We start from the raw sequence: 25089 nt of genomic DNA on the forward strand, positions 1-25089 counted from the left end.
GTTTTAAAAATAAGTTATTGCCATATCACTCCTATAAATCTATATTTCCTCTCCATACTTATGCATATATGGAAATTTAAAATTATAAACACACACTCACAAGTATTCTTGGAGGAATGGAAATGCTCACACACAAAAAGGATTCAGGACACAGTGATGCATATATGCCACGAATACCAGTAATTAATTGTGGCCACCTCCACTGGGCTATGAACTTCATGGGGAAATTTAAAAACTGGAGACTGATGGTTTTACCTACAAATGCAATTCTCAGTCCATATGTTTTCAACTTATTCAATATCTCATGACAACTATTTAAATTTAGTTTTCTTGGCAGATTCCATTGATGACATTATTTCCATTTGTCATAGATGCATCCCATATTTTTCCCACTTTGAATCATAACAACTGTTGAATAATTTCACATAAGCCTTTTCACTGGTAATCAATGATAATCTTACACCAATCAATCACAGGAATCTAAAATGAAAATATGAAAGTCTATGTATCCCAAGAATCTCTTCATGCAAGGACAAATGTACTATAGACAATAAAGCAAGTCCTAAAGGAAATATTAGTGAAGTACTTAAGCAAAATGAAGAAGAATTTCATCCTCAGTGAGAGACAGAGGGAGTTTCATAGAGGAGGTGGTCCTGACGTCCTGACGAGAGGATGTTAAGAAGATAGAATAGAAAGTCATGTCAAGTGAAGGGTAAATTTTTGCTGAAGCACTGACTCCAGGAAAATACATTCAGTGATGAAAAAGAGTACTATAGCACCGTAAGCTCACTTGATACAAGAGAGACACAGAATGTATATGCAGAATTGTCTTTGGAAAGGATATATGCAACTGTATTGCAACTGTAGCAAACACCATACCAAAATGTTTGGGGTCTGTGTGTGTGTGTGCATGCACACACACACATGCACAAGACAGACAGACAGACAGACAGACAGACACACACACACACACACAGAGAGAGAGAGAGACAGAGAGAGAGAGAGAGAGAGAGAGAGAGAGAGAGAGAGAGAGAGAGAGAGAGAGAGAATTATGTTAACAGTTTCTTCACAGAGTGAAACATTCTAGCCCACAGGGAAGCTACTTAAGCAGAAAGGTAAACAGTTCAAGAGATTTTCAAGAAGTGTCTGAAACTGACCAGATTCACTAGGCCTCTCCCTGTCAGAGTAAGCAACAAAAGCTGAGTGTCCCTCTCAGAAGAACAGAGGCAACCTGAAAAGAAGACTCTCAGACAAGCAGAGATGTTAAGAAGAATCTCAGACCAGACTACCTTCCTGAAAGAAGCAGAAATGAGTTGAGTGTCCTGGACGTTTAGACAAACTAGAAGACCTAGAAAAGACACTCTCAAACTTGTTGAGCTGCCTGCAGGCTGTGCAGTGGGCTCCAGGTTCCCAGCTTTCTGAGTTGTCACCCATGCTACGGTGGGCTTTAGTGATGCAGCTGTCTTTGAGTCATTTCGACTCCTGCAAATCACTCAAATAAATCTCATTAATTCACCAAGTTGTACTTTGGTGGCAACTGTACTTTGATATGTTGGAAGGATACTTATCTGGGTTGAGTAGATGTGTGTGTTATATCTCATCATCTGCTCAAGAAAAGTTTTCACACACACACACACACACACACACACACACACACACACACACTCTTAGGTGTGGGTATACAAGGATTGGGCAATACTCAAAGGACTACCTTCGTTAGCGCGCACACCCACCCATCCACCCCCACCCCCACACACCATCCACACACATGGTGACCAGAAGACAGCACCAAGAACTTCCTTCTATTGTCTTGGATAGCCTCTCACCAAGCTAGCAGCTCACTGTTTCAGCTGAGTTTGCTTCCAGAATCCACCTATCCCCACAGTGCTAGGGTTGCAGCCACATGCAAATACACCTGGCTTTTTACATGGGTGAGGAGTCAGTCCCAGGTCCTAATGCTCTACAACAGGTAATTTTTTTTACAACTTCAGCCATTTCCCCAGGTCCTGTTCAATTTACAGATGATGGCGGTCTGTGGTCTGTATCGCTTCCATTTTCTTCATAGGAAATACAGGCAGGATGACATGGATACTCATGTTTTGTGCCTCTTGTCTTCCTTTGTCTTCTTTTCCTTGTTCTGTGGCTTGCAAGCTGCTTTAAACACACTGAATCAACAGGTTCCCTTGGCATTTTTTCCAAATGGGATCTGTCTAAAGAAGGAAGGCAGGGAGATTCACTCCCCAATTCCATCTCTATGGGCTGCATTGATGTGTCAATTTTGCGTTATAATAACCACTATACTTATGCAATTTAAAGAAGGAAAGATTAATTTTGGCTCATGGTCATGAGAAGTTTTCAGCCCACCATAATGGGAAAAGTATGGCACAAGTCAACTCACGGTAAGAGAAAAGGATGTCTCAAGGGCTGCTCGTAGGCTGGATCAGGGAACAAGGATCATGCAGGAAACAAGGGCTGGGCAACACTCAAAAGGGCTGACCTTGTGGCCTACTTCCTTCCATCAGTTAGACTCTAACTCCAAAAGTTTCCAGTTTGCCAAGATATCACCAACAGCTGGTAACAAGACATCAGAACATGAGCTTATGGGTGCATTTAAAATTCAAACCAGAACAACTGTTTGCTTCCCTCACTAAAGGTTAGGTGTTCCTCTCTATAGTGTGATCTCTCTCTCTCTCTTTCTCTCCCTCCCTCTCCCCCTCCCCCTCCCCCCTCCCCCTCTCCCCCTTCCCCTCTCCCCCTTCCCCTCTCCCCCTTCCCTCTCCCTCTCCCCCCTCTCCCTCCCCCCCCCCGTGTGGTTTTTGGTAAGCCCACCCTTCCTCTTCATTTTGGGACCATGATTCGAAAAGATCCTTTTGCATGTTTCATGTCTGTGGTGACTCAACTCATATACATCTAAGTAATAAGCAGTTAAAAGGAAATTAGGAACAACAGAAGGTAGGTACCTGGGGCCTCACCCTGACCACTGTGCTCACAATGTCCACTTGAAACCAGCTTCTTTGAGATGTCTGGAAAGACTCATAAGCTGAAGATGATCTATCTCTTTCTTTTGCTTGTTATATCCCTGTCAGAGTTTCTGCTGACTCAAAAGGCTAGATCAGACCAGATTAAAAGCAGACAAAGGCAGGTTTATTTGGCAGTTGCCCCTGGGCAATTTCACCAGTACCAAAGAAACAGACCAGGAATGTTGCATGACATTAGCAGAGGGTGATGACATGTTATCCAGGAGCTGGGACTGTGCCCAAGTATGGTCAAAAGCTAAGGCCCTAGGCAGGCACTTGAGTGGGCTTGCTATGTCCAAAAATTAAGTAGCATAGGCTGCAAAAATGCAGAACTGGGTTTTTGCACCATTCCATTGTTCAGAGTTTTTTCAGTGCAGGTGGGGTTGGGGCCTGGGAGTGTGTATGGGGCACACTGGGTTTCAGAGGGGTGAGGAGTGAGCAGGGGTTCCAGCCAAAAACTGAGGTCAGCTGTTCTCCCTACCTATGTCTAATCACAAGATACCAGTTCTATCGGGGGCTGCCTACATCCTTCAAAGTGGATTTGATGTCTTGAACAATCTGCCAGTCACTTTTTAAAAAAAAACATGAGTTGATTAAGTAACTTTATCTAGAATGAATCTATTAGGTCAAAACATGTTTAAGGGGATCGTATTAAAAATTATTCATTAATTTTCTTCTTTGTCAATTTTATGTATATGTATGATGTATTCTGACCACCCTCATCCTTGTCAGTGTCCCTTGCTGTCCTCAGTGTTCCTTACTCCTTACAGGCCTCTGCCTCAATCCCATGTCTTTAGGTTTTCCCTGTGATCCACTGAGCTAGGTTAGAGCCATTTGTGTGACCCTGGGCTTTGAACTAGCCACTGGAACCTGGTATTTCATGCCCATAGACAACCAGCAGTTACGTTGGTTTCATATTTTAAAATCGTACATATCAGGTATGACAAGGCAGACTGAAAAGTACTACCTTTCAAGAAAGAAAAACTATTTCTTCAGTCTAAGCCTCTCCCAACTGAGCTATTTTGACTTAAGAAAATTATTTCTTAAGAAATATCATTGAATAAACACCTCAAAAGGTGAAAAATTACTATATAATAAAAAATATTCTCAGGAACTGGGTATAAGCTCAGTAAGTTAAATGCTTGCTGCACAAATAAAGGGACCTGAATTCAGCTCCCAGAACTACACACGCACATGCACACTCACATGCACACACACACTAGTATGTTCATGCACCATGCATGCTTGTAATCTCAATGCAGGGGAGATAGATGCAGTTGAATCTATGAGGCATGCTAGCCACCTAACCTACTTGGCCAGCTCCTGACCAGAGAGAGAGAGTGTGTGTGTGTCTTATAAAACAAAAGAGGCATCTCCTGGAAAATATTACCTGAGATTGCCCTCTGTCCTGAACAAACACATGCACACATGCATGCCTAAACATGCATGTGTATGTATAAACATAAATGTGCACACACATGTATTAACACACATAAGTAAAATTTCTCTATTATAACCAAGGTATAGAACATTTTCATTTCCAGCTCATCATTATTATTCCTGGTTATCCTTTATCTTGAGTTTGCTTTCAGCTCTTGTCTATACTAATAAAAACCCTTATCCTATCTATCCAAGCTCCGTGTCAGGTCAGAAATGTTAAAATAAACACAAAAAGACAAGTCAGGGCCTTGGCAGAGCTGCTTCATGGTTTTGTACGAAAAGACACATTTAAATGCCAGAAAGAATAATGTTCACAGATAAAAATGTGACAAGAAACATACTTACTGGGGTGCATTTAACCTACTGACATCAACTGATCTTCGGCTTCAAAGCATGGCTCCTTCCCCCCAGTTCTACAGAACATCCAATCTAACAGGGTGATTTCCAAACCTTTTGAATTGGACATTTCTTTAAGGCAAAACTCTAAAATCAGAGCAGTGTGTTGTATCCTTACTTCCAAAACGTGTCATTAGGCACCAGCTTAGCTATTGTCTGTCAAGTTCAGGTGCTTCATCTCCTGCCACGGTCTATATTTTTATTTTCTTTCTTCCATGAATGTAAAGGGCACCACCAGCTGGCTCTGAGCTCATCAAACCCCTGACAACACAAATCATGCCAGATATAAATATTTTCATTGTCAAAGCAAATGTTCCCCAAAATCACAAACTCTGATGCCTTTGCAAATTGATTTGGAACACGTACAAAGTACCGAAGTGGAAAAGATAAAAAAAAAAAAAAAAAAAAAAAAAAAAAAAAAAAAAAAAAAAAAAAAAAACCCACTTCCTGAAAAATAAACAAAGGAAAGGACCAGATCAACAATATCCTAACATAGGAGAGACCTTTACCGTGAGCCTGTTTCCCAGCTACCAACTGCTGCTTTCCAAGTACCTTTTAAGGAAATGGTCCTCTCTTATTTTCATGGTGCTACTGTCTTTTAAGTTGACCTGATAAAAGGTAGAATATGAGTTAATTCTGTGTCAAGTTGCCATATTGCCCATTCTACTCTCAATGCATACTTCGCCTAACAACCCTTTGAAGATATTCTGTGACATGTTCTTACCTTTTGAAACTAGTATTTTAATTAGCGTACAGAATAATGGTTTCATTATGATGTGTTCCTGTATGCAAATCATTGTCACCTGAGTATTCTCAGCTTATTCTACTGGACCTCTTCCTTTCCCAAATATCTCCCTATATATGTGTACAACTTCTAGCTACTGTTTATGAGAAAAACATAGTGTGTTTCCTTCCTTCCCTAATGTCCCTCCTCGTATTTCCTTCTTATACATTATGTACAACAAATCTGTAGTCAACATTAGACTGTGGGGAAACACTAAAAGCATTTTGTTTTACACCAAGGAGAAGCCAAAGGTGTCTACTCCTTCAGGATTGTGCTTGGAGTCTTTGCTAGAGCAATATGGCAAGAGAAGTTAATACGTAGGAAAGGAATCAGTCAAAATATCTTTATTTATATATGACATGATCCTATACTTGAAAGACTCCAAAGACTCTACCAGAAAATTCTTAGAGCCGAATAAACCCTTTTAGCAAACTCAGAATATACAAATCAGTATCTTCTGTTGATACCCACAGTGAATGTGCTGAGAAAGAAATTAGGAAAACAGTCCCCAAATTAGGAAAATGATCACAGTAAATAAACTGATGAAATATTGGAATAGACCTAACCCAGGAGGAGAAAGAGCGTGACAACTAAGATACTGAGTATTCTGCAAATCTTCAGAAAACATCCATTTCCTTGACCAGCATTAGAACTTGGTATCTGATCCCATCCCTGTCTTCGACCCCACCCACAAGCACTGGCCTTAGGTTAAAGCTTCCGTTTTGCTGGCTACCTCTCAGGTGTTTTATGAAATCTAGGCATCAAACCTCATTCTGCACTGGGTGTTTTTATTTTATTGTTTGCCCAGGATGCAATTATGCCCCTTTCATCCTCACCAACAAGAAAAAGATAATTCAATGTCTATTTAAATGGGAACTTTCACTTCTAAGTGCTGACCGGGAAACATAGGTATTTGCAACTTCAAATAAGTAGTTGGTGACTGCATGGTGTGTATGTCAGCCTTCTTAAGTTTCTTTTAGAATTCATAAGATAAAACTGCCAGTGGAACAATTAGAATGGTTTTATTTTTCTTTTTTCAATCTTTAAATCCATTAATTAATTAATCAATTAATTAATTTTTGTTTTTTCAAGACAGGACTTCTATGTGTAACTCTGGCTGTCCTGGAAGTCACTCTCTAGACTACTAGCCTCAAATTCACAGAGATCTGCCTGCCTCTATACCTCTTGAGTGCTGGAAGTAAAGGTATGTGCACCTAACCTAGCCTGCTTTTGTTTTTCTTTAAAAATCAGAGCAATCAAGTAACCTATATAAAAACTTTGTATGAAAAAACGATTCCCAAGTAATTTTTAAAACAGCATCCAAATACTGCATAGGTAAATAGTCTCAATCTCACATTCCTTGACAATATTTCTATATAGAAAAATTAAGTGTATATGAGTGTTGGTGTGTGTGTGTGTGTGTGTGTGTGTGTGTGTGTGTAGGTAGGTAGGTGCACATGTGACGAATTGACATGGAAGAAAATATGTTTGAATATATTAGCAAGGGTAAAAAATAAAACATACAAATGGATTGATTGGTGCAGATGGGTAAAAGACCTCAGAGGAGGAAGAGTGGCAGAGCCAGAGCAGTCCAGATCTGGAGAAGCATCTGCCAGGAATAACAAATGTCTATAATGTCAGCCCTAGCTTTTTTGTACACAAGTGGCTTTCCACGAAATCACCTTCAGACACAATTCTCTCTGCATGTGCATTTCCCTCAACTCTAATATCTTAGCCAGCACTAAGAGCAAGTGAAACAGAAACAAGTCAGCAAGAGAAAATATCAGAGTCGAGCATTGAGTGGCCCCCAAAGGCCCTATGCCCTTCACAAATTAAGGAGGCGCTCCTGGCAGGAGGAGAGGGCAGGGCTGATTCTGGTATAAGACTCACAAAGCACAGCTCAGCATTTACAGACAGAAGGGAGGATTCTTAGCCAGAGAGATGCCCCTAGGAAGATTAATTATTGATTTTCTTATAAATCATCGAAGGGGATTGTTGTTTGTGTTCCCTCCCAGGATGATAAACGTCTGATTTTACTTTTGTTAAAATAAATTCCTTCTGCTTTAGTGCAGTTAAATGAAGACCAAGAGGAGAATCTCAGATAAGGGATTTTCCAGCATGGTAGGCAGGTGAACTGTGTTCAACTGACCTTCATTTCATGGAGCACCAAGGGATCGGATCTCAAGCAACTTTCTGGGGTCCTGAGGGCTCTAATAGGCCCAAGCATGGCAACCATGGCTCTGAAAACCTTCTCCCTTCTTTCCTACTTCCTCTGCCTTGGTAAACCATTATATTATATTCCTAAAGCTAGCCACCAAGGCCTATTTTCTTATTTGGTTGTTTCCTCCCACCTAAGGCTAATCACCAAGGTTCAGCTATGAAATTATTGAAGTCCAGTGATCAAAAGCCCCCCTTTAGCCACTTTATTGACATGACCAATCAAAATTAAACTCCTTATCCTAGTATGGAGTTTCTCTTTTCTCTTTACAAACTGTCATTTGTCTATGGGCCAAGTCTGTCTCTTCTCTATACAGAGGCAGTCCTTTGTCTCTCCCCCTTCCCTTTTGTTCCTTTTTCCTTCTCCCTTATCTTCCATCTCCATTATTCTCTGCCCTTTAACCCTCTGGGGCAAATAAATCACCTTTGTGCAGAGAACATGGTCTTAGGGTGTCTTGTGCCAATTCTGACCTCTTCAGGTCCTAGAGTTGTAAGATGTATTTTATGAAGGGAAATTTACAAATTTTATGAAGAAAGAATAGCATTATTTTGACACAACTATATTTGTCTAGAGTAGTTTTGAGGCCTGTGATTATTGCTATGTGCCACATATCACAGAGCCTAAGACCCAGAAGCCCAGCTTTAACAATGAACATCATCCATTATTATGGAAGCAACATGGCAGCTTACCTTCCTGCCCCCAGTGTTGATACGAAGAGGTGTCAGAAAGGGGTCGAAGATCATGTGACTGGTCTCTATGTTGACAGGGGACTGACGCTTCCCCACAGAGCAAAGATTCCAAGCTGAGTTCACCAATCCCCAGAAAGAAGGAACTAGGAACAAAATAAAATTGTAGAATTAAGGTGGGTGGAAGGGTGGGGAAAGGATGTGTTAAAAGAATCTAAGCTACAAGGTGTTAAAACAAAGAATGCCACCCGACATTCCAACCAGGTAGGGCGACTTCAAGGTGTTCCATGGTATGTTCCCAGGCCCTAATCTTGGCCAATTTCTCCAATATTGTAGTCATGATTTCTGAAGGTCAGATTTTCTTACTTTATACAGAATCATGCTGTAGCCTCTTTTTTTTTTCCGGAGGTGTGTGTGTGTGTGTTCATGCTTTTATACAAATAGTATCTTTTAAGTTATATCCTCTTTTTTACATGTTCGAAGTACACCAAGTATTTAACAACTCCGAAGTGGATGCTCTGTTTGCCTCCCCAGCAGGAATGATGTGAGAATCAACAGTATCCAGCAGTCTTGAAGGTATATGCAGCTTATCAAAGTAAGTGTCACTTGACACATACAAGGTGTTTTTCTGTGGGTTGTCAAGACCAGACTGAGGGAATAGTTTATTTTTATGACCCCCTTCCAATCAACACGAGACAGGAGCTTGGCGACTTGACTCTATCTTTGTTTTGTTCAGTAGCATTGTGTGATTAACCTAATGTTCCAACAACTGAAGAACGTGATCATTTGAGAGACAGGGAAAAAAAATCACATCGAATATAAAGTGCAAAGACACAAAGGAAACCTGTCAGCTCACTTTCAGCAGTAAAACACCTATTAGTATAATTTTTTAGAAGATTTCTGGTCTTATTTCCTCGTATTTAACAGAGAAGTAATAGGAGGACTTAACACTTAAGAGTTTATGTTAACAAGGAAAGGATATCGTTAGCATTTACTGGCACATCAGTACTTTCACTGAAGTATAGAAGTCATGTGTCTCCCCCTGTGATTATTTGGCCATTCATCCACTAATCTACCCACAGTACATGTAGTGAGCTCCTACCATTGTCTTCTGTCCTAGATTAGGTTGACTATCAAGGAAAGAATAAAAGGATTGGGGACTGCTGTGATGCTATGTAAGAAGGGCATCTACCTCTGCCTCAGAGGAGTGGAGCCAGAGAGTGATTGTTGATGAATACTACAATTGTCGTAATTCTCTTACAGGCACATACCATCTCAGAAACTCTAGTTGAATACAGCTGTTCACTTATAGCAGCCATTGATCTGCCTGTCCAGATCATAATGGCTAAAAGCCAAAGCTGGAGAGGAATCTGGGAAGCACTAGCCAAACAGTTGTATCTCTCTGAACAGTTGTGATCAGTGGGGGTATTTGGGCCCATTCAAACCCCAAATTCTATGGCCTTATTATTAGTTCTAGTCAATAATGGGCAGAAGTAGATTTCCAGGCAAATACTTCAACACCAACATGTGATAAGATTCATATTTAATTTGGCTTAATTCATCCCAAGGATCCTCCGGAGGCTCTGCTCCCTTTAAGAAGTTTGTATTGACTTCCTCAACATGAGGAATTTTCAGTATGGCAGCAATGGCCAGAAGGAGAAGAGAGAAAAGTGAAGAGAAAGATGAGCAAGAGGAGAAGCAAGAAAACTTACTCATGGATTTCTGCTTCTTTGCTACTCCCATTTATTATTGTATAATGTATGTTATCACTGAAAACTGCTTAATGTGTTTACAAGATATTACATCCCCGTGAAACCATATTATTTAATGGAGTTCTTGCATTAAAAATGTACTTTTCATCCTCAGTGTTTCTCGAGCCTTAGCTGTGGGGATTGTAGATATTGGGGCTGGGTACATCACCATGAGTTGTTCTTTGCACTTTGAACAGTCGTGCCAGCTGTGGCTTTTTGACGTGGTCTCCATCTGCTGTGAAGAGAAGCTTCTTTGATGATATGAAAGCTATACTTCTCTGTGAGCATCAGGCTACGTGTTTAGAATGATGTTAGGAATTGCCATGGTTTAGTAAAAGGGCAATGGTGGGTTGTTCTCTAGGATCTATGATCTCACTAGCCATGGATAATTGGCTAGCTTTTCACTACGAAGCATGGTTTTCCTCCTGTTGCATGGGGCTCATGTCCAATTAGACAGCTGCTGTTTACTGCCAAGGTATGAGTACCACTTTTGCACCTGTGGAAACGTCTTCCCTGCTGGCAATTGTAGTTCATAGGTGTCACATTGGGGTAGGGGATAGTAATTGCTTCTCTCCCTTGACAGCTTGCATAGCACCTTCTGGTATGATGAGAGATAATCTTCAGAGAAGGGTCTTCTGGATTTCCTCTAGCTCAAAGTCGCTGGGTCATGTGTTCAAGTGCAAGGTGTCTTCCATATCAGAGACTTACTCTTAGCTTCTGGGATGCTACCAAGCACAATAGCAATAACATATTATTTTGGGAGCCTCTTGGAAGCCCCTGATCACCAACTTGAAAGGAGGTTTCTCATGGCTAGTTATCCGTTTCTGCAAGATAGTCTATTGCTTTGAGAGCAAGCATTATTCCCCAAATATTACAACTTCATTGAAACCACACACACACACACACACACACACACACACACACTCACATACTCACTCACACACACACTCACATACTCACACACAGAGAGATATGTAATATGGATACATGTGTGTATACACACATTTATATGTATTACATACAATTTTAAATAAACATAAAGCAATGATTCTCTATGACTTTTAAAACATCCTAGTGCTATTTATCCTTCTCCCTTCCTAATTAAAGGCTTTATTTTTATTTATTTATATATATATATATTTCTTTATATTACCCATATCCTGCTATTATTTTTCTAGAACTCCCTACCATGGTTTCATTTTACCTTCCTGGTTTCTGTGGTTATTCCAGTTTATATACTCTTTGATAATCAAGACATACATCTATAGGATATGTGTGTATATATGTATGTGTGTGTGTATATGTGTGTGTCTATTTTCTTCTTTGTAAGGCAGCTGCATGATAAACATAGTTACAGCTGGTGCACATTGCATTTCATCTACTCCCATGAAAATCATTAACAAAAATAATTCCAACCCCATAAACGGTCTGTAAAGCTGCCTTTGTATGACACCATTGGTGAGCAGATGTTGCCATGCCTTGCTAATAAACTCCATACCCAAAAAATCCCCCCCACAAAAACACAAACAGCAAAAACTTTATGAGAACATCTGCCTTTGCTTTTACTGGGTATGGGATTCTTTATGACAGTTTCAAGCCTTTATATCCCCTCTTCACCACTAAGGCCCCTGCCTCTCATTCTAACCACCTGCTTAGGGGTCAGGGAATAACCAAAAATCATTGTCCTTTACTTATTGTGCCCCTCACTGGCTCAACACCTCAAAGGGTAATAACTTTATTCATGACCAAATGGCTGGTTTTGAAATCAGCAATATATTATTTGGAATTAGAAACCACCTAAGAGATCATTTTACCTAGATGCATCCATGGCATAGAAGGCACTGAGTAGAGAGTTAAGTACTCCACCTGCAGTCATACTTCTAGGCATAGGTCAGAAAGCACAGAGCAAAGACCTGAATCAGCTCCTGTTGCCACAAAAGCTTCACTTCCCAAAATGTATTTCCTTACAAGGCTCCAGTCAGAAGCAGGGGATCATGTCCAGGGAAGTTCAGAGTTAATTACCACCCTGACCCTTGCAAGACTTGTGCTTCTGTTTCCCTTTTGGTAAATCAGGAATAGCATCAGGGTCTATTTTGCAGTTTAAGCAAATTAAGGCAAAGGTCTAAATGAAACTACTTCAAAATTTAACTATGTCAAATAAAGGCAGGATGTGAAAGCAACTGAACAATTTTGAGATAGCACAGAGAGAATGGTCTAAGAGGAAATCAAATATGTTGAGGTCAGGGGATGTGGTGTGCTTCTGAGTTTTCTTTTTAGAACTCCAGGATGATATGATGGGAAATGCTGTTGCAGAGTGCTGTTCCAGAGGACTTGTGTTTGGTTCTCAGTATCTATGTTGTTCACAATTGTCTGTAATTCTGGATCTAGACTATTCAAATGGTGCCCTCTTCTGGCATCTGTGGACACTGCACTTAAGTGCACACACACACACACACACACAGACACACACACACACACACACACACACAAAGTTTATGTTATTCTAGTTAAAATAATTTTGGCTTGGATAGATTGGATCAGATTTTGGTCCCCATAGGAGGAGAAGTCAATGATTGCTATTAGAAGTAATGTGAATGCTGAAGAATTCAAATGTAGAAGCCACTTCAGTGACCTTGAGTGACAGACGAGCAAGGGAGAGAACTTCAAAAGCAACACAAGGGAAATACTTTAGGATAGAGTCTTGGAGGACGGGAGAACAGGAATGGATGCTTGCTGAAGCTTGGGAGTGAACTGGCTGGTTTTAGGGGTGCACAACTAGGTCATACCCATGAGGCAGGATGCAAGACTTAGGTTTATACAGAGACTTCAGTTATGCCCATGGTTCTAGCCATCCTCCATGGCATCACCCTTCAGGCTCATAGATACCCATGTCACCTTCAGAAGCAGAAGTAGAGTTATAGAATATGGAGGCATTGATCTTGTTTTTCAAATTTTGTAACCTTGTTGAATTCTTCCACTCTTATTTGCCGTGACTATCTCAATAAATCAAGATTTAAACTTTCTTCCTGAAGAGAAGATAATGGCTCATCTGCTACTGCTGTCTTTTTCCAGCTTGACCAATACAACTTGGTGTGGAAAAAATGTAAATGAAATGAAATTGAGTGAGAACCATTTTAATTAATTAATAGTCAAATAGTCTGAAAATGTTGGGATTCCATCATCCTTGGCATCTCTCACATACTCTTCTAATTTACATATAAACTAGAACACACAACAGACCTGAATATCTTTGCAAATTAATTTTCACAGAGACTAAACAGAGGAACTTAACTGCTGCATCACAACTATGCATTTATCTTGCCAAAATATTTCCCCAATGGCAATGGTGTCGTTCTTCCCATGAACTACAAACCCCCAATGGTCTTTTGGTTCCATGTGCATTGAGCTATGGAAAATGTGGAGTTGCTCTGATTTCAAATGCTTAAATCATGAACCTTGGCAAGATCAAGGAAAAATCTCTGAGCATATGTTCAAAACACTGAAACAGTGAGGATCCACTTTAACCTGTTAATATCGCTTGACAACTCCCATACAAACATACCGAATATCTTATCAAAACAAAAAATTGTCATGAGAGAGGCTTCATCCAGAAACTGAGGTACAAATGCAGAGACCCATAGCCAAACATTAGGCAGTGTTTAGGAAATCCTGCAGAAGGGGAGGTAGGGGAGGAAGGGGAGGAAGAGGAGGAAGGGGAGGAAGGGGAGGAAGGGGAGGAAGGGGAGGAAGGGGAGGACTCGGAGGAAGGGGAGGAAGAGGAGGACGACGAGGAAGAGTAGGAAGGGGAGGAAGGGGAGGAAGGGGAGGAAGGGGAGGAAGGGGAGGAAGGGGAGGAAGGGGAGGAAGGGGAGGAAGGGGAGGAGGACCAGAGGTATCAAGGATAGTACTAGAAAATGGCCCACAGAATCAACTAACCAGGGCTCATAGGGGCTCATAGAAACTGAAATGAAATTAGGAAGCATGTATGGATCTGACCTAGATCCTCTGCATATATGTTATGGTTGTGTAGGTTTGTGTTCTTGAGGGACTTCTAACATTGGGAACAGGAGCTGTCCTTGACACTTTTGCCCGATTTGGGGGACCCTTTTCTTTCAATTGGGTTGCCTCCTCCAGCCTTAATATAAGGGGGTGTTTCTAGTCTTATTAAAACCTGATGTGCCATGCTTGGTTGATATCCCTGGGAGTCCTGCCCTTTTCTGAAAGGAAACAGAAGAGGCGTGGATCTGGAGTAGATGGGAGGTGAGGGGGCTGGGAGGAGAGAAGGGTAGGGAAATTGCAGTTGGGATGTAAGATTTGAGAGAATAGAGAAAGAAACAAACAAAATCAAATGCAGATCCAGAAACCAGAGCAGAATCCACTCTGATGCTGAAAGTTAAAATTTGTCTTCATGGCATTTGCATCCTGAAGAGGATATTCTAAATGCATGCTGTTCTGCCTATTGATGTATCCAGATCCAGCAGAATTTGTAGAGATGTTGTAATAGGCAGAGTGGTAGACCCCTGCAACTAACTTATACTGTTCCTATGCACTTGCTAAACCTTACCCAACAAGGATAAACTGAATTCAAAAGTGCTGACTGCGAGTCTCTGATGTTGCAGATATGAGGCTTCACACACTGGGAGGTTACTGAACAAATATTTGGAAGACTACCTCTATGTGCTATAGTTTCTCCATTTCTGGTTTGTTGGAAGTGAATGAAACAGATATGGCTTCTGGTATCATGAACCCTTTGGTATAGTAGGGGTATAAGTTCTAAGTTTTGATGTGTTTACCTATGTTATTTAAATTAAGAGACAATTAAGTTGGTAGTGAGTTATAGAATAAAGCTGTAACAGGAGACATTAGCCTAAGCAGAACCTAAGCATAGCTAAGCTATAATATTTCCTTTATTTTTTTCAAATAATAAACTAAGCCCCCAAATTTTGGCCAAAGTAAAGCAAATGCAGTTCTGGTAAATGACTACTGGAAATGATATGTACCAACCAGACCTTTCAGAAACTGGAATAATTGTTTCAGAAGAATTTTAGAGAAGAGTGTCTAAGACAGAAGATAGAAACAAGGGTTTTAGGGAGTTAGATGTGTTCAAGGAACAGAGGAAGCCATGTGACTTGAACTTGGTAGCCCAGATAAGAGGACAGAACAGATTTAACAGGGCTCGTAAGGTTAGAAAAGATGCCTGGGGACTCTTCAGGTCCCATTAAAGAGTTTGCATCTTACTCCTATGTGACTGGAACCCACCAAGAGACAGCAGAGTACAATGCTATAAGCTGATTTATGAGTAAGAGCCATGAATCTGCATTGGCTGGGAGAAAGCCAAGAGTAAGGGTAATTGTTCTTTAGGTAGTCTGAGAAGAAAAAACTGGGTCTCAGACAACAGTTGGAGACAGTGTTTTTGTTGTTGCTGTTGTTGTTTGCTTGTTTAAGCTTATCACATGTGTTTAAGTTCTACCTCAAAGGCAGAACTAACTGAATGCTTTAAAAACTATTCCCTTCAGCATATGTGCCAATAAAATAGCATTTTCTGCAGATTCAGACTGCTTTACAAATCATAATTTGGATTTGAAGCAAGGAAGAGACTTAGCTAAGACAATCTTTTCTCCCCCCATCCCCCTTTTTTTTCAAGTAATAAACTAAGCACTCAGCTTTTTGGCTAAAGGAAAACAAATAAAATTTTGGGGAAAGACTGCTGGCAGAAAACATATTGATGATGAATTCAGTCCCACAAATGAAGCCTTCTACGTCAGTGTCAATCCCTACTTCATGGCTACAAACAGATGGAAACTTTTTAAATAAGGACTCCTATCTCCCCCTTCTCTCAGCAGTGCTGCTTTACTGCCCCTCCTGTAGCTTTCAACTGTAATAAATCCATGCTCTGAGTTGTTATTAGTGAACACAGCTAAAATATCCATTGTTTCAGGCCTTTGCCCTCTTCTGAGTCCAGATTTATTTCATGAAGGGTATTGGCCCTGGTAATAACCCATTCTCTGTGGGCTTCTTTCTCCATGATTTGGACTCAGGTTCACAGCACATGAGAGCTTCTCATTTTCTCTTGTGGGAAGCTCAGAGGAGTTGCATATATTCTATTTAACACATAATCATTAATTTGTGCATTCATTAAAGAAATTAATGGGCCATCTCTAATGAATCAAGGCTAGGGAGATAAATCAAATGCCCCCAAGACAAGCTGGTAAATAGTTACAACAAAACCACACTGAGTATTATAATGGAGGTGTGTGCCCATTAAAGCTTAAATACGGAGAGGAGACTCCTTCTCTCCTCTTGTAGCATACCTGACACCTTCTAGCACATGAAATATAGCCAGGAGGTATGAAGCTTTCAGGTGAGTACCAATGTGATTTCTCTGTGTTCTGTAATTGAAATATGTGGTGTCCAGCAATAGGATTTTACCATTACATTCTGAAGGGGAACCGAGAGGAATGGGAATAGCCTGTACTGTTTAGGGTCTAACTGGACCCATAGACCAGCAAATTGAAACTATGTAGCCCATTCTCAGGGTTGCTACTTTTTTTACTATGAAGAACCTACTTGGGAAATTGAGTCTGTCCTAACATTGTATGGTAACTCTATTTAAACCATATATATATATATATATATATATATATATATATATATATATGGAACTTGTATAGTAGAAGGTTTCTATAAGTCTTTTTAAAAAGCCTTTAGTGTTAGTTATCCTTTATATTCCTCCCTTTACCCTACCCTCCCACCCCTACCCAATTTAACTCCTAGTCAACTGTTGCCTTTTAACTCTTTATACCATTGTGTTCTATATCTGCTTTTTTGAAAGCCCCTCCACTCAAGACACATTATATAAAATTCTCAAAAGTCAGTAAAGCTATTGTTTTCAAAAGATACCGAAAGGTGAGCAAACCAACTCAAACATTTTCTTCTAGTGTTAGGCTATGTATGCCTTCCTTTTAGAGGGGCTTTGTTGCACTATCAAAACTTCTCAGAACTAATTAAAACACTGTTGCATTTCCCTACACAGAGAGACACGAGTGCCATTAAACTGGTAGCTTCTAAGCCATGGGATCTTCTGACTCACCAAACTTTAGAGAAATATTATCTATGTTCTCCCAATGCAACTATGAGTATGTGGCTAAAATTTTACAGCCACAAGTTCTCAAAGTCTCCAGAGCAGAATGATAATCACTTTGTGTGGTCTTTTGGAACACTGAGAGTCTGTCAATAAAAAGGCTGGGCATAACATTTGGTTCTATGTCAACTATTTAGAAACTGCTGCAAATGAAGGGGGCTAAGGAAAGGGATAGTAGAAAGAAACATGGCTAAAAATCTGGATAGGAGTGTTAAGAAGAGCCTTCAGATGCCCATCAAACCCAGATTGATTTTAAAGGCTGTTCTGTAGAGAGCATAGGTAATATATTGTTCTCTTAGCTTCAATGAGGCACATCATTATTTTCTTGGATTTCTAGGCTTCAATGTCTAGATTGATGGAAGAAGTGAGCAAAGGGTCATTCATGAGGATTTTAATTCCAGAGTGAAAATCATCTCAGTTTGTCATTTGGAAGATGTCAGAGTACATGCTTGTACAGTAGCATTCACCTCCCATTTGTGCTTGATTCCAGTGTCACAACTGACCTGCATCCCTGAGAACATATCAATAGAGAGTGAAGAGAAACGGAAGGAGAGAAGAAGCTGTCTGTGCTAGAAACCTGATGGATCTTGCATACTCTTGCCCCAAATTATGTAATTTGTAATATTACAAATTATGTAATGCTATAATTATCTTATATGAAATGAGGGAGATTCTAAGAGTCTCTTCTGAGTTGTTTGCTTGTTTGTTTGTTTGTTTGTTTGTTTTTAGGCACTGGATAGTTAACTCCGGGCCTCACAAATGTCAGGAAAAGGCTCTACTACTGAGCTATATTCCCAACCCAAGATCAGTAGGAAGGGGATTATGAGAGGGGAGAGAAAGATCCTGAGGGATTAGAAAGAGAAAGAAGACAAAGTAATGGTATATATGTGAAAATGATAGCAGAAGGGGGCACTGTCTGGGGGATGGCAATGAATAAAAACAACGTCTAATCACATCCATATTTGGAAATTCCATAATGAAACTCATTAATTTGAATGCTAAATTAATTTTTAAGAAGTCAACATAATACCTATGTGTAATATGAGAAGCTGCAGGAAAACCTGTGGGCGGGGGACCATCTTACTTTTAGTAGTGACATGCATGAATGGTAGGTCAGATGGCAGTCATCTTACTCTGCTCATATGAACACACCCAAATACACATGCACAGAGTCTAAAAGGCGATCCTTTTCTTGATAACATTATTCCATCAGCATTGCTCCCCATAAATGCTAAAAGAGCAGCTCCTTGTATTTAAGGCTATCCAGAACACCCATCATTTGAGAGGTTTTTCTATTTCATAACCATTCCCTCAGTGAAAGACATGAAGGCTATTTCTGTCTTGTTTCAGCATTCTAGTCAATGCTGTGATAAATATATTCTCCCTTTTGTAGTGGTGCTTTCATTTCAGTAGAAAAGATTCTTAAAGGTAGTATTGTTCTGTCAAAGTACCCACATGCTGTATTTTAGCAGATGCTGTCAGGGCACATTTAAAAGCTCTGGCCTTGTCTATAACTACACAGTCCAGCTGCATGACGTGTCCATTTCCTCACTATGCATAGCCCTCCATGGATGCTCGTCACTATTTTTGGTAACAAGACAGTGAAAATGGAATCTTGTTGATTTAATTTGCATCCTCTAACTGGTACTAAAATTAAGTATATTCTCATATGTTCAGTGGCTATTTGCAAATCTCTTATAACTCTGACTTACCAACTTTTTCCTCTGAGTCATTTATTTTTTACATCAGTTTTTTAGCTGTCATTTGCCTTGTGGAGCTATGAATCCTTGTCGTGTATTATAAATACTTGTTTCTATTTTTTTATTTGGCTGTTAGCCTTTCTTTGGTATTTTGTTATGTAGGTAGATTTTTTTATAGGATTGAATTTTATTGATTTGGGTTTTCTCTTTTATCTTAGATGTCCTATTCAACTATAGATTATATTACAAATTTCCTTAAATGTTTATAAAATACTTTTATTAGTACTCTACATTTGATTGTTAAAATAAACCAGGGACCAGTTCCATTGATATTTTATGTAGCAGATGTCTACAGTGTCTGTGCTGGCCATTTTTTTTTTAATTTGACACAAAGTAGGGTTATCTAGAAAGAAGGAGCTTCAACTGAGGATGCCACTATTAGGTTGGCCTATTGGCAATTTTGTGCACCATTTTCTTGATCAGTGATGTGGGAAGGCCTAGGCCACTGTGAGTAATGACACTTCTGGTACCTGGTACTAGACTGTGTAAGAGAGCAGGATGAGCAAGCCATGGGAAGCAAGCCAGCAAGCTGCATTCCTCTCTGGTCTCTGTTTCACTTCCTGCCTTGAGTTCCTGCCCTGACTTCCCTCAATGTGGAACTGGGATGTAAAACTGGAATCAGAAATAAATCTTTTCTTCTCTAAGTTGCTTTTGGTCATGGGACTTTATCACAGTAATATAAAGTAGGTAGACAATGCTCAAAACATTTATTTATCTATCTAGCATGTATATCCATACGTGATATATGTGTATAAACAATCTGTGTGTGCACATGTGAAGGGCATATGAGTATACGTGCACATACATGAGAAGGTCAGAGTTGGACACTGGGCATTTCCTCATTCTCCATTACATTTTGATGCAAGATCTCTTGCTTGAACCCATAGCTCATCGGTATGGCTAATCTACCTAGTTACCTTGCTCTGAGAATCTCCTGTCTCAACCTCCCATGTGTTGGCATTACAGACCAGCCACTATGGCTGCCTAGCTTTGTGTGAGTGCTGAGAATCTAATTTATAACACATTTGTGCTGCAAGTAATCTCCCCAGGCCCCAGAAGCAAGTTATATATTATTTACTTTGATCTTTCTACAACTTTCTATTTGTATAACATTCCATCAGTGCTATGCTATTTGAGTATAATAATATTTATGTACTTTATCAGCTTAGTCTTCCTGGCTAGGAAATCTTGCTCTAGTCCTCTGGTAGCATTACAGATACCTGACCTCCAGGGAAACATGCCAAGTCTGTTGATTGTAGGAGTCTTGAAGAATTGCAGTGTTTCTGCGAGCTGAAAACTTACTATGCCTATTCCTGTAATTTAGATATGTATATACCTGAATAATACCTGATAGAGGACAATGACAGCTCCTTTTCTCAATGGACTATTCATGAAAAATTTTATTCCTAGATGCGTTGTCTGTCATATAGAATGAACATCAAAGAAGCTTAAAGGCTGGCTCATCAGTAGACTGCACAGTGAGGAAGAGAGGCCAATGTTGTGAATGGATCTCACATCCTGATTTACTGAGCAGTAGTCACTCTGTGTCAGACACTGCCCTAAGTATTTGTATATACGCTCCCATTTAATAATCTCTAAGGTAGACTTTGTTATTGAGTTGCTTCATTCAGGTCCTATGGGAATCTAAGATACATTGGTGTTAAGTAACTTCTCCAGTATACACAGAAACTGGCAAGTGGCAGAGGCGAGATTCAATTCTGGCTCTTGATCTTATGCTCTTATCCACTGCAATGCTTGTAATGCTTCCTGTCCATCCTTCTGACTTGATTGGCATCCACTGATTTCTTTCGTTTTAGCATCAGTTTCCTAATAAATAAACTATAACATTTTAATGAATACGTTTATCTTTCAAGGTCATAGTGAAAGCCAAAGCAATAAAATTAGCCACAGACATATAGCCGGGAGACACCACCTCAGAGCAAATGACTCTAATCCTCTGGCTTTTGTAATCTTCCTCTTCCTCTTTCCCAATGACCATTGAGTCTTGAGTGCTGGAGTTGTATTGAAGATGGATCAGTTGGAACTGGATCCACACATATGCATTTGGATTAGTTGTGATTTACTGAAATGGTCTCCATAAAGTCTCACTAGCACGACTGGGCTGCCAAAACAGAAGCTGAACAAAGGACAGCAGCAATGGACAGGCTAATGTGAATGGGGCAAAGCCCAGGAGGCCTCTGTCCTACACAAAGAACTACAGGCAAGTAAGGAATGCTGAGAGTGGGAGAAAAAGTCTTCCTCAGGAAGAGCACACAGTCAGTTATCTAATAACAAATAACCTTGAGAGCATACAGACAAATAACAGTATGCAGACTAAGTAGGTTATAGTTAGGAACATAAATGTATTTACATGTATGTTATCACAATTAATGGAAAAACGAGGCCATGAATTTGAAAGGGAGTGAGAAGAGGTATATGGGAATGTTTGGAAGGAGACAGGGAAGGGAAGAATGATGTTAGTATATTATAATTTCAAAAAATTTAAAGAAATAATTTAAACAAAATTAGCAACAGAAATCATAGCCAGTTCAATCCACTGATTGAGTCATGGGCTATACAGTAGATTAGAAAGACTATAGCTTTGTATATAATTGCATATCACCATGATCCAACAAAATGATACTGCTTATGATACTTTTCTATGAGAGTCTCAGAGAGTTGAGTGACTAATAAAAGAACATTAGGCTACTGTGTGGCTGAACTGTCGATTTAAACCCAGGTTAAATTTACATTGTCATCTTACTCCTTGTGTTGTGCAGTCATAGCGTAGACTAAACTGCTTCCTCTTTCTCCTAACATTGTTCTTTCTCAGAATCAAGGCCATTGTGAATGGTAATTAGAGAATTACATCTATAATTCCAGCCAGGGATATACAGTGAGATGACAAATTGACAGATGACAAATGAGACTCTTAATAAATACAAGAGAGTCTTGACAAAAAATAAATAATAAACAAATACATGCCAGTAAATCAGGGGGTTTGTTTTTTGAGAATTTCGCAAAATGGAGAGTAGGCATTAAACTCTTGTGATTTTTGTCTCTGGCTTAAAATTTAGCCTAATGATTGTGTTAAGCCTTATCGGATTACATTTTGTAATTTCTCTTGTCCTGTATAATTACTGATGCTCCAGATATTATCTGAAATTAGTTTATTGAAGCTGGGAGTCATAACCGCAATGAGAATAATATTTCAGAGTGCGTTCATGTTGTAACTCATTAACTCATTATCTCCACCCACTCAACCCGAAGAAAATGACTAGGCTGATGTTCTTTTTAACCACATGCCCCACTTGATGTTTCCACAGCGGCTGGAGCCTCTTGGCCTCTAGGAGCTCACACTAGTAACACTGGAGTCATCTGGAGTGTGAGAAATGAATACTAGATAAAAATAACAGAGTCTCTGAAAACAGCTGATTTTCAGGCACTGGAAGTTCTAAAAGTTGAGTATGAGAAGGTAGCAGGGAATGGTTTCCTACAAATCCACATATCGGGCAAACTTTAAAAATCTTGCAAAATACAAGGTTGTCTTAGAGGACATTGCCCTCGATCTATTTGTGTCACTAAACATTTCATTTCCTTCTCTTGTAACTCTGACACTCTCCAAACAGGCATAAATGTCAAAATTGGGCAAACGACAGAAGGTTAAATAATGCAAGTCTTCCTGTCCAGATGCATGTTGTGGCGATCGGCTGAGTCTGCCCTCACAGCTCATTCCAGCAGTGAGTATTTCAAGTTTTGCAATGTGCCATTTCCTTCACATTTGTGTAGTCCTACAGATGCCTCCAGATGTTCCAGTCTGCTTTGAGACTGACATGTATTGAGGTCACTTTTTATTTTTATCACTTGTAACATTAACAGAGCTTAGCTATCTTCATGAAGCATCAGAAGACACAATCTTCATGCCATTATAGAGTCTTGGTGCCCAGACAGAATGTATTCAGTCACTAAATTGGGAATCAAACCAAGCAAGTGATTTCAACCAGTCTTTTACTTCAGGCTGAATTGTCTAATAGGCAAGCAATATATTTTCTATTGAGATGTAGTTTCTACTATGTAGTATGTTTACATTTTCCTTGTCTTCATAACTTTATTATTTAAATGTTACATTATAATATTTCATATTATTCTTGGAGGAAATTGCAACCATTTACTGTAGGTTTTTTTTAATCTTCTGTAATATTTTGTTTTATTTTAAGATAAGGTCTGACTCTGTAGCCCAGAATAGACTGGAAATGAGTATGTAGCTCATGTTGATTTTAAATTTGTATCAATCCTTCTATCTTAGCACCTTAGATGCTAGGACTATAGGCATAACCTGTTTACTGCTCTAGTTGGAAGCATGAGCCTAGGAGAATGGGGTCAAAAAATGAGGTGGACTAAAGACTCATTCCATAGCCAACTTTATTCAGAGTATCAGACAATATATACCTTAGAGGTTAAGAAGATTTGCCCAAGTAAAGTGTACATATCACAAGGATGAGTTCCACATGGCACAAACATGTTTTCCCATAGAGGCATATAAACAAATAAAAATAGCCAGTTGTAATAAATAAACTGAACTTTCTCCTATCCACTACACCTGGGAGGGACACAGAAGCACATTCAAAGAACACCCATGATATGAAGGAACAGCTATTACAAGACTCTTGTCTGTTTACTTGGAGTTTTATCACAAAGTCTCAGAAAACTCCTCACAAGGCTTTGATTATGAACCACATTTGGACAATGATGCCAAATTGCCATAATCTTAGGATTTCCATTTCCTCAAAATGTTTCTGTATATGCCTGTGTACACCTGTGTGGAGGCCAGAGGTCAATGTTAGGTATCTTCTTCTACCCTTCTGTGAGGGTGGAGATGTCTCTCACAGAACCTGGTGCTCACTGATTCTCACTCTAGACAAGCTGGTTGTGAGCCCCAGGCATCCTCTTGTCTCTCTCTACCTCAGCATACTTTATGTGCATGCTGAGGACTTGAACTTAGTTCTCCAGGTTTGCCCAGCAAGGATTTTACTAACTAAGCCATTCACCTCAGATCTCTAACCTTCTAGGTGGTTTTCCAAGACAGGGTTTCTTGGTGCAGTCCTAGCTGTCCTGGTGTTCACTATGTAGACCAGGCTGGTCTCAGACTCACAGAGATCTGCCTATCTCTGCCTCCTGAGTGCTGAGATTAAAGGTATGTGCCACCACCATCCAGCTATGCTCTGTATTATTAATGACAAAGTCTTTGTGATTTCTTTAGCTTGGAATACTTCTTTAGTCATTTCCTACTTCCATGTACCTTAGTGCTTTTAGGTCCCAGCTCCAGGGTGAGCTTTTCATTAGAGGGACAGGAGAGTTGGACAGTCAGTACCACCGTTGAAAATCAGTATAGGTCTATGGTCTACAAAAGACGTAGGGTATAGTAAATGTCAGGCATAGGTTATGCTAGACCCATGTTCCTTTTTTGCTCTAGAGTTTTGATTTGATAGCATCATTATATTCTCTGCTTCTATTCTGATGCTTAGCACAGAGTAAAAACTCAGCACTGTTCTTTAAAGGGAAGGTGATTGGACAGGAAGGTAGTTGATGAAATCTGATCATATTAACTGCTTTTCCATGACTTAACATAATGCCATCCCTCAGCATAAGTTTTGGAATGAATGGACGGGCTTTCTCTGGTTTCAGCTCAATTCCTCAAGTGCTGCAATCTGTTCGAATCTATTGAGGTGCCTCTGCTTTTATTCTTTGCACTTACTACATTCCTCATCACACACATCAACACAATAAAGTTGCAACTCCTTTATTAAGTCATGGTTTATTTAGTGTTTGAGTCTTCGCTCTGGATTCCTGAGGCAGTGATTAGATGCTAGGCAATTTGAACTGAATCTGCATGGCT

The 25089-nt window shown here is 39.8% G+C and overlaps 1 protein-coding gene across 3 annotated transcripts in view; it reads right to left on the reverse strand.

The window, feature by feature from the left end:
* The window catches only part of Ca10 (carbonic anhydrase 10), a 500017-nt gene that overhangs the window by 280079 nt on the left and 194849 nt on the right, over positions 1 to 25089 (reverse strand). For all 3 annotated transcript variants that reach the window (XM_076936024.1, XM_034507461.1, XM_034507462.2), the window contains one exon: positions 8545 to 8687. In XM_076936024.1, coding sequence (XP_076792139.1) covers positions 8545 to 8687 — 143 coding nt within the window. The remainder of the gene's footprint in view (positions 1 to 8544; positions 8688 to 25089) is intronic.

Source organism: Arvicanthis niloticus, chromosome 6 (genome assembly GCF_011762505.2).
Source record: "Arvicanthis niloticus isolate mArvNil1 chromosome 6, mArvNil1.pat.X, whole genome shotgun sequence".
In the NCBI taxonomy this organism is placed as follows: Eukaryota; Metazoa; Chordata; class Mammalia; order Rodentia; family Muridae; genus Arvicanthis; species Arvicanthis niloticus.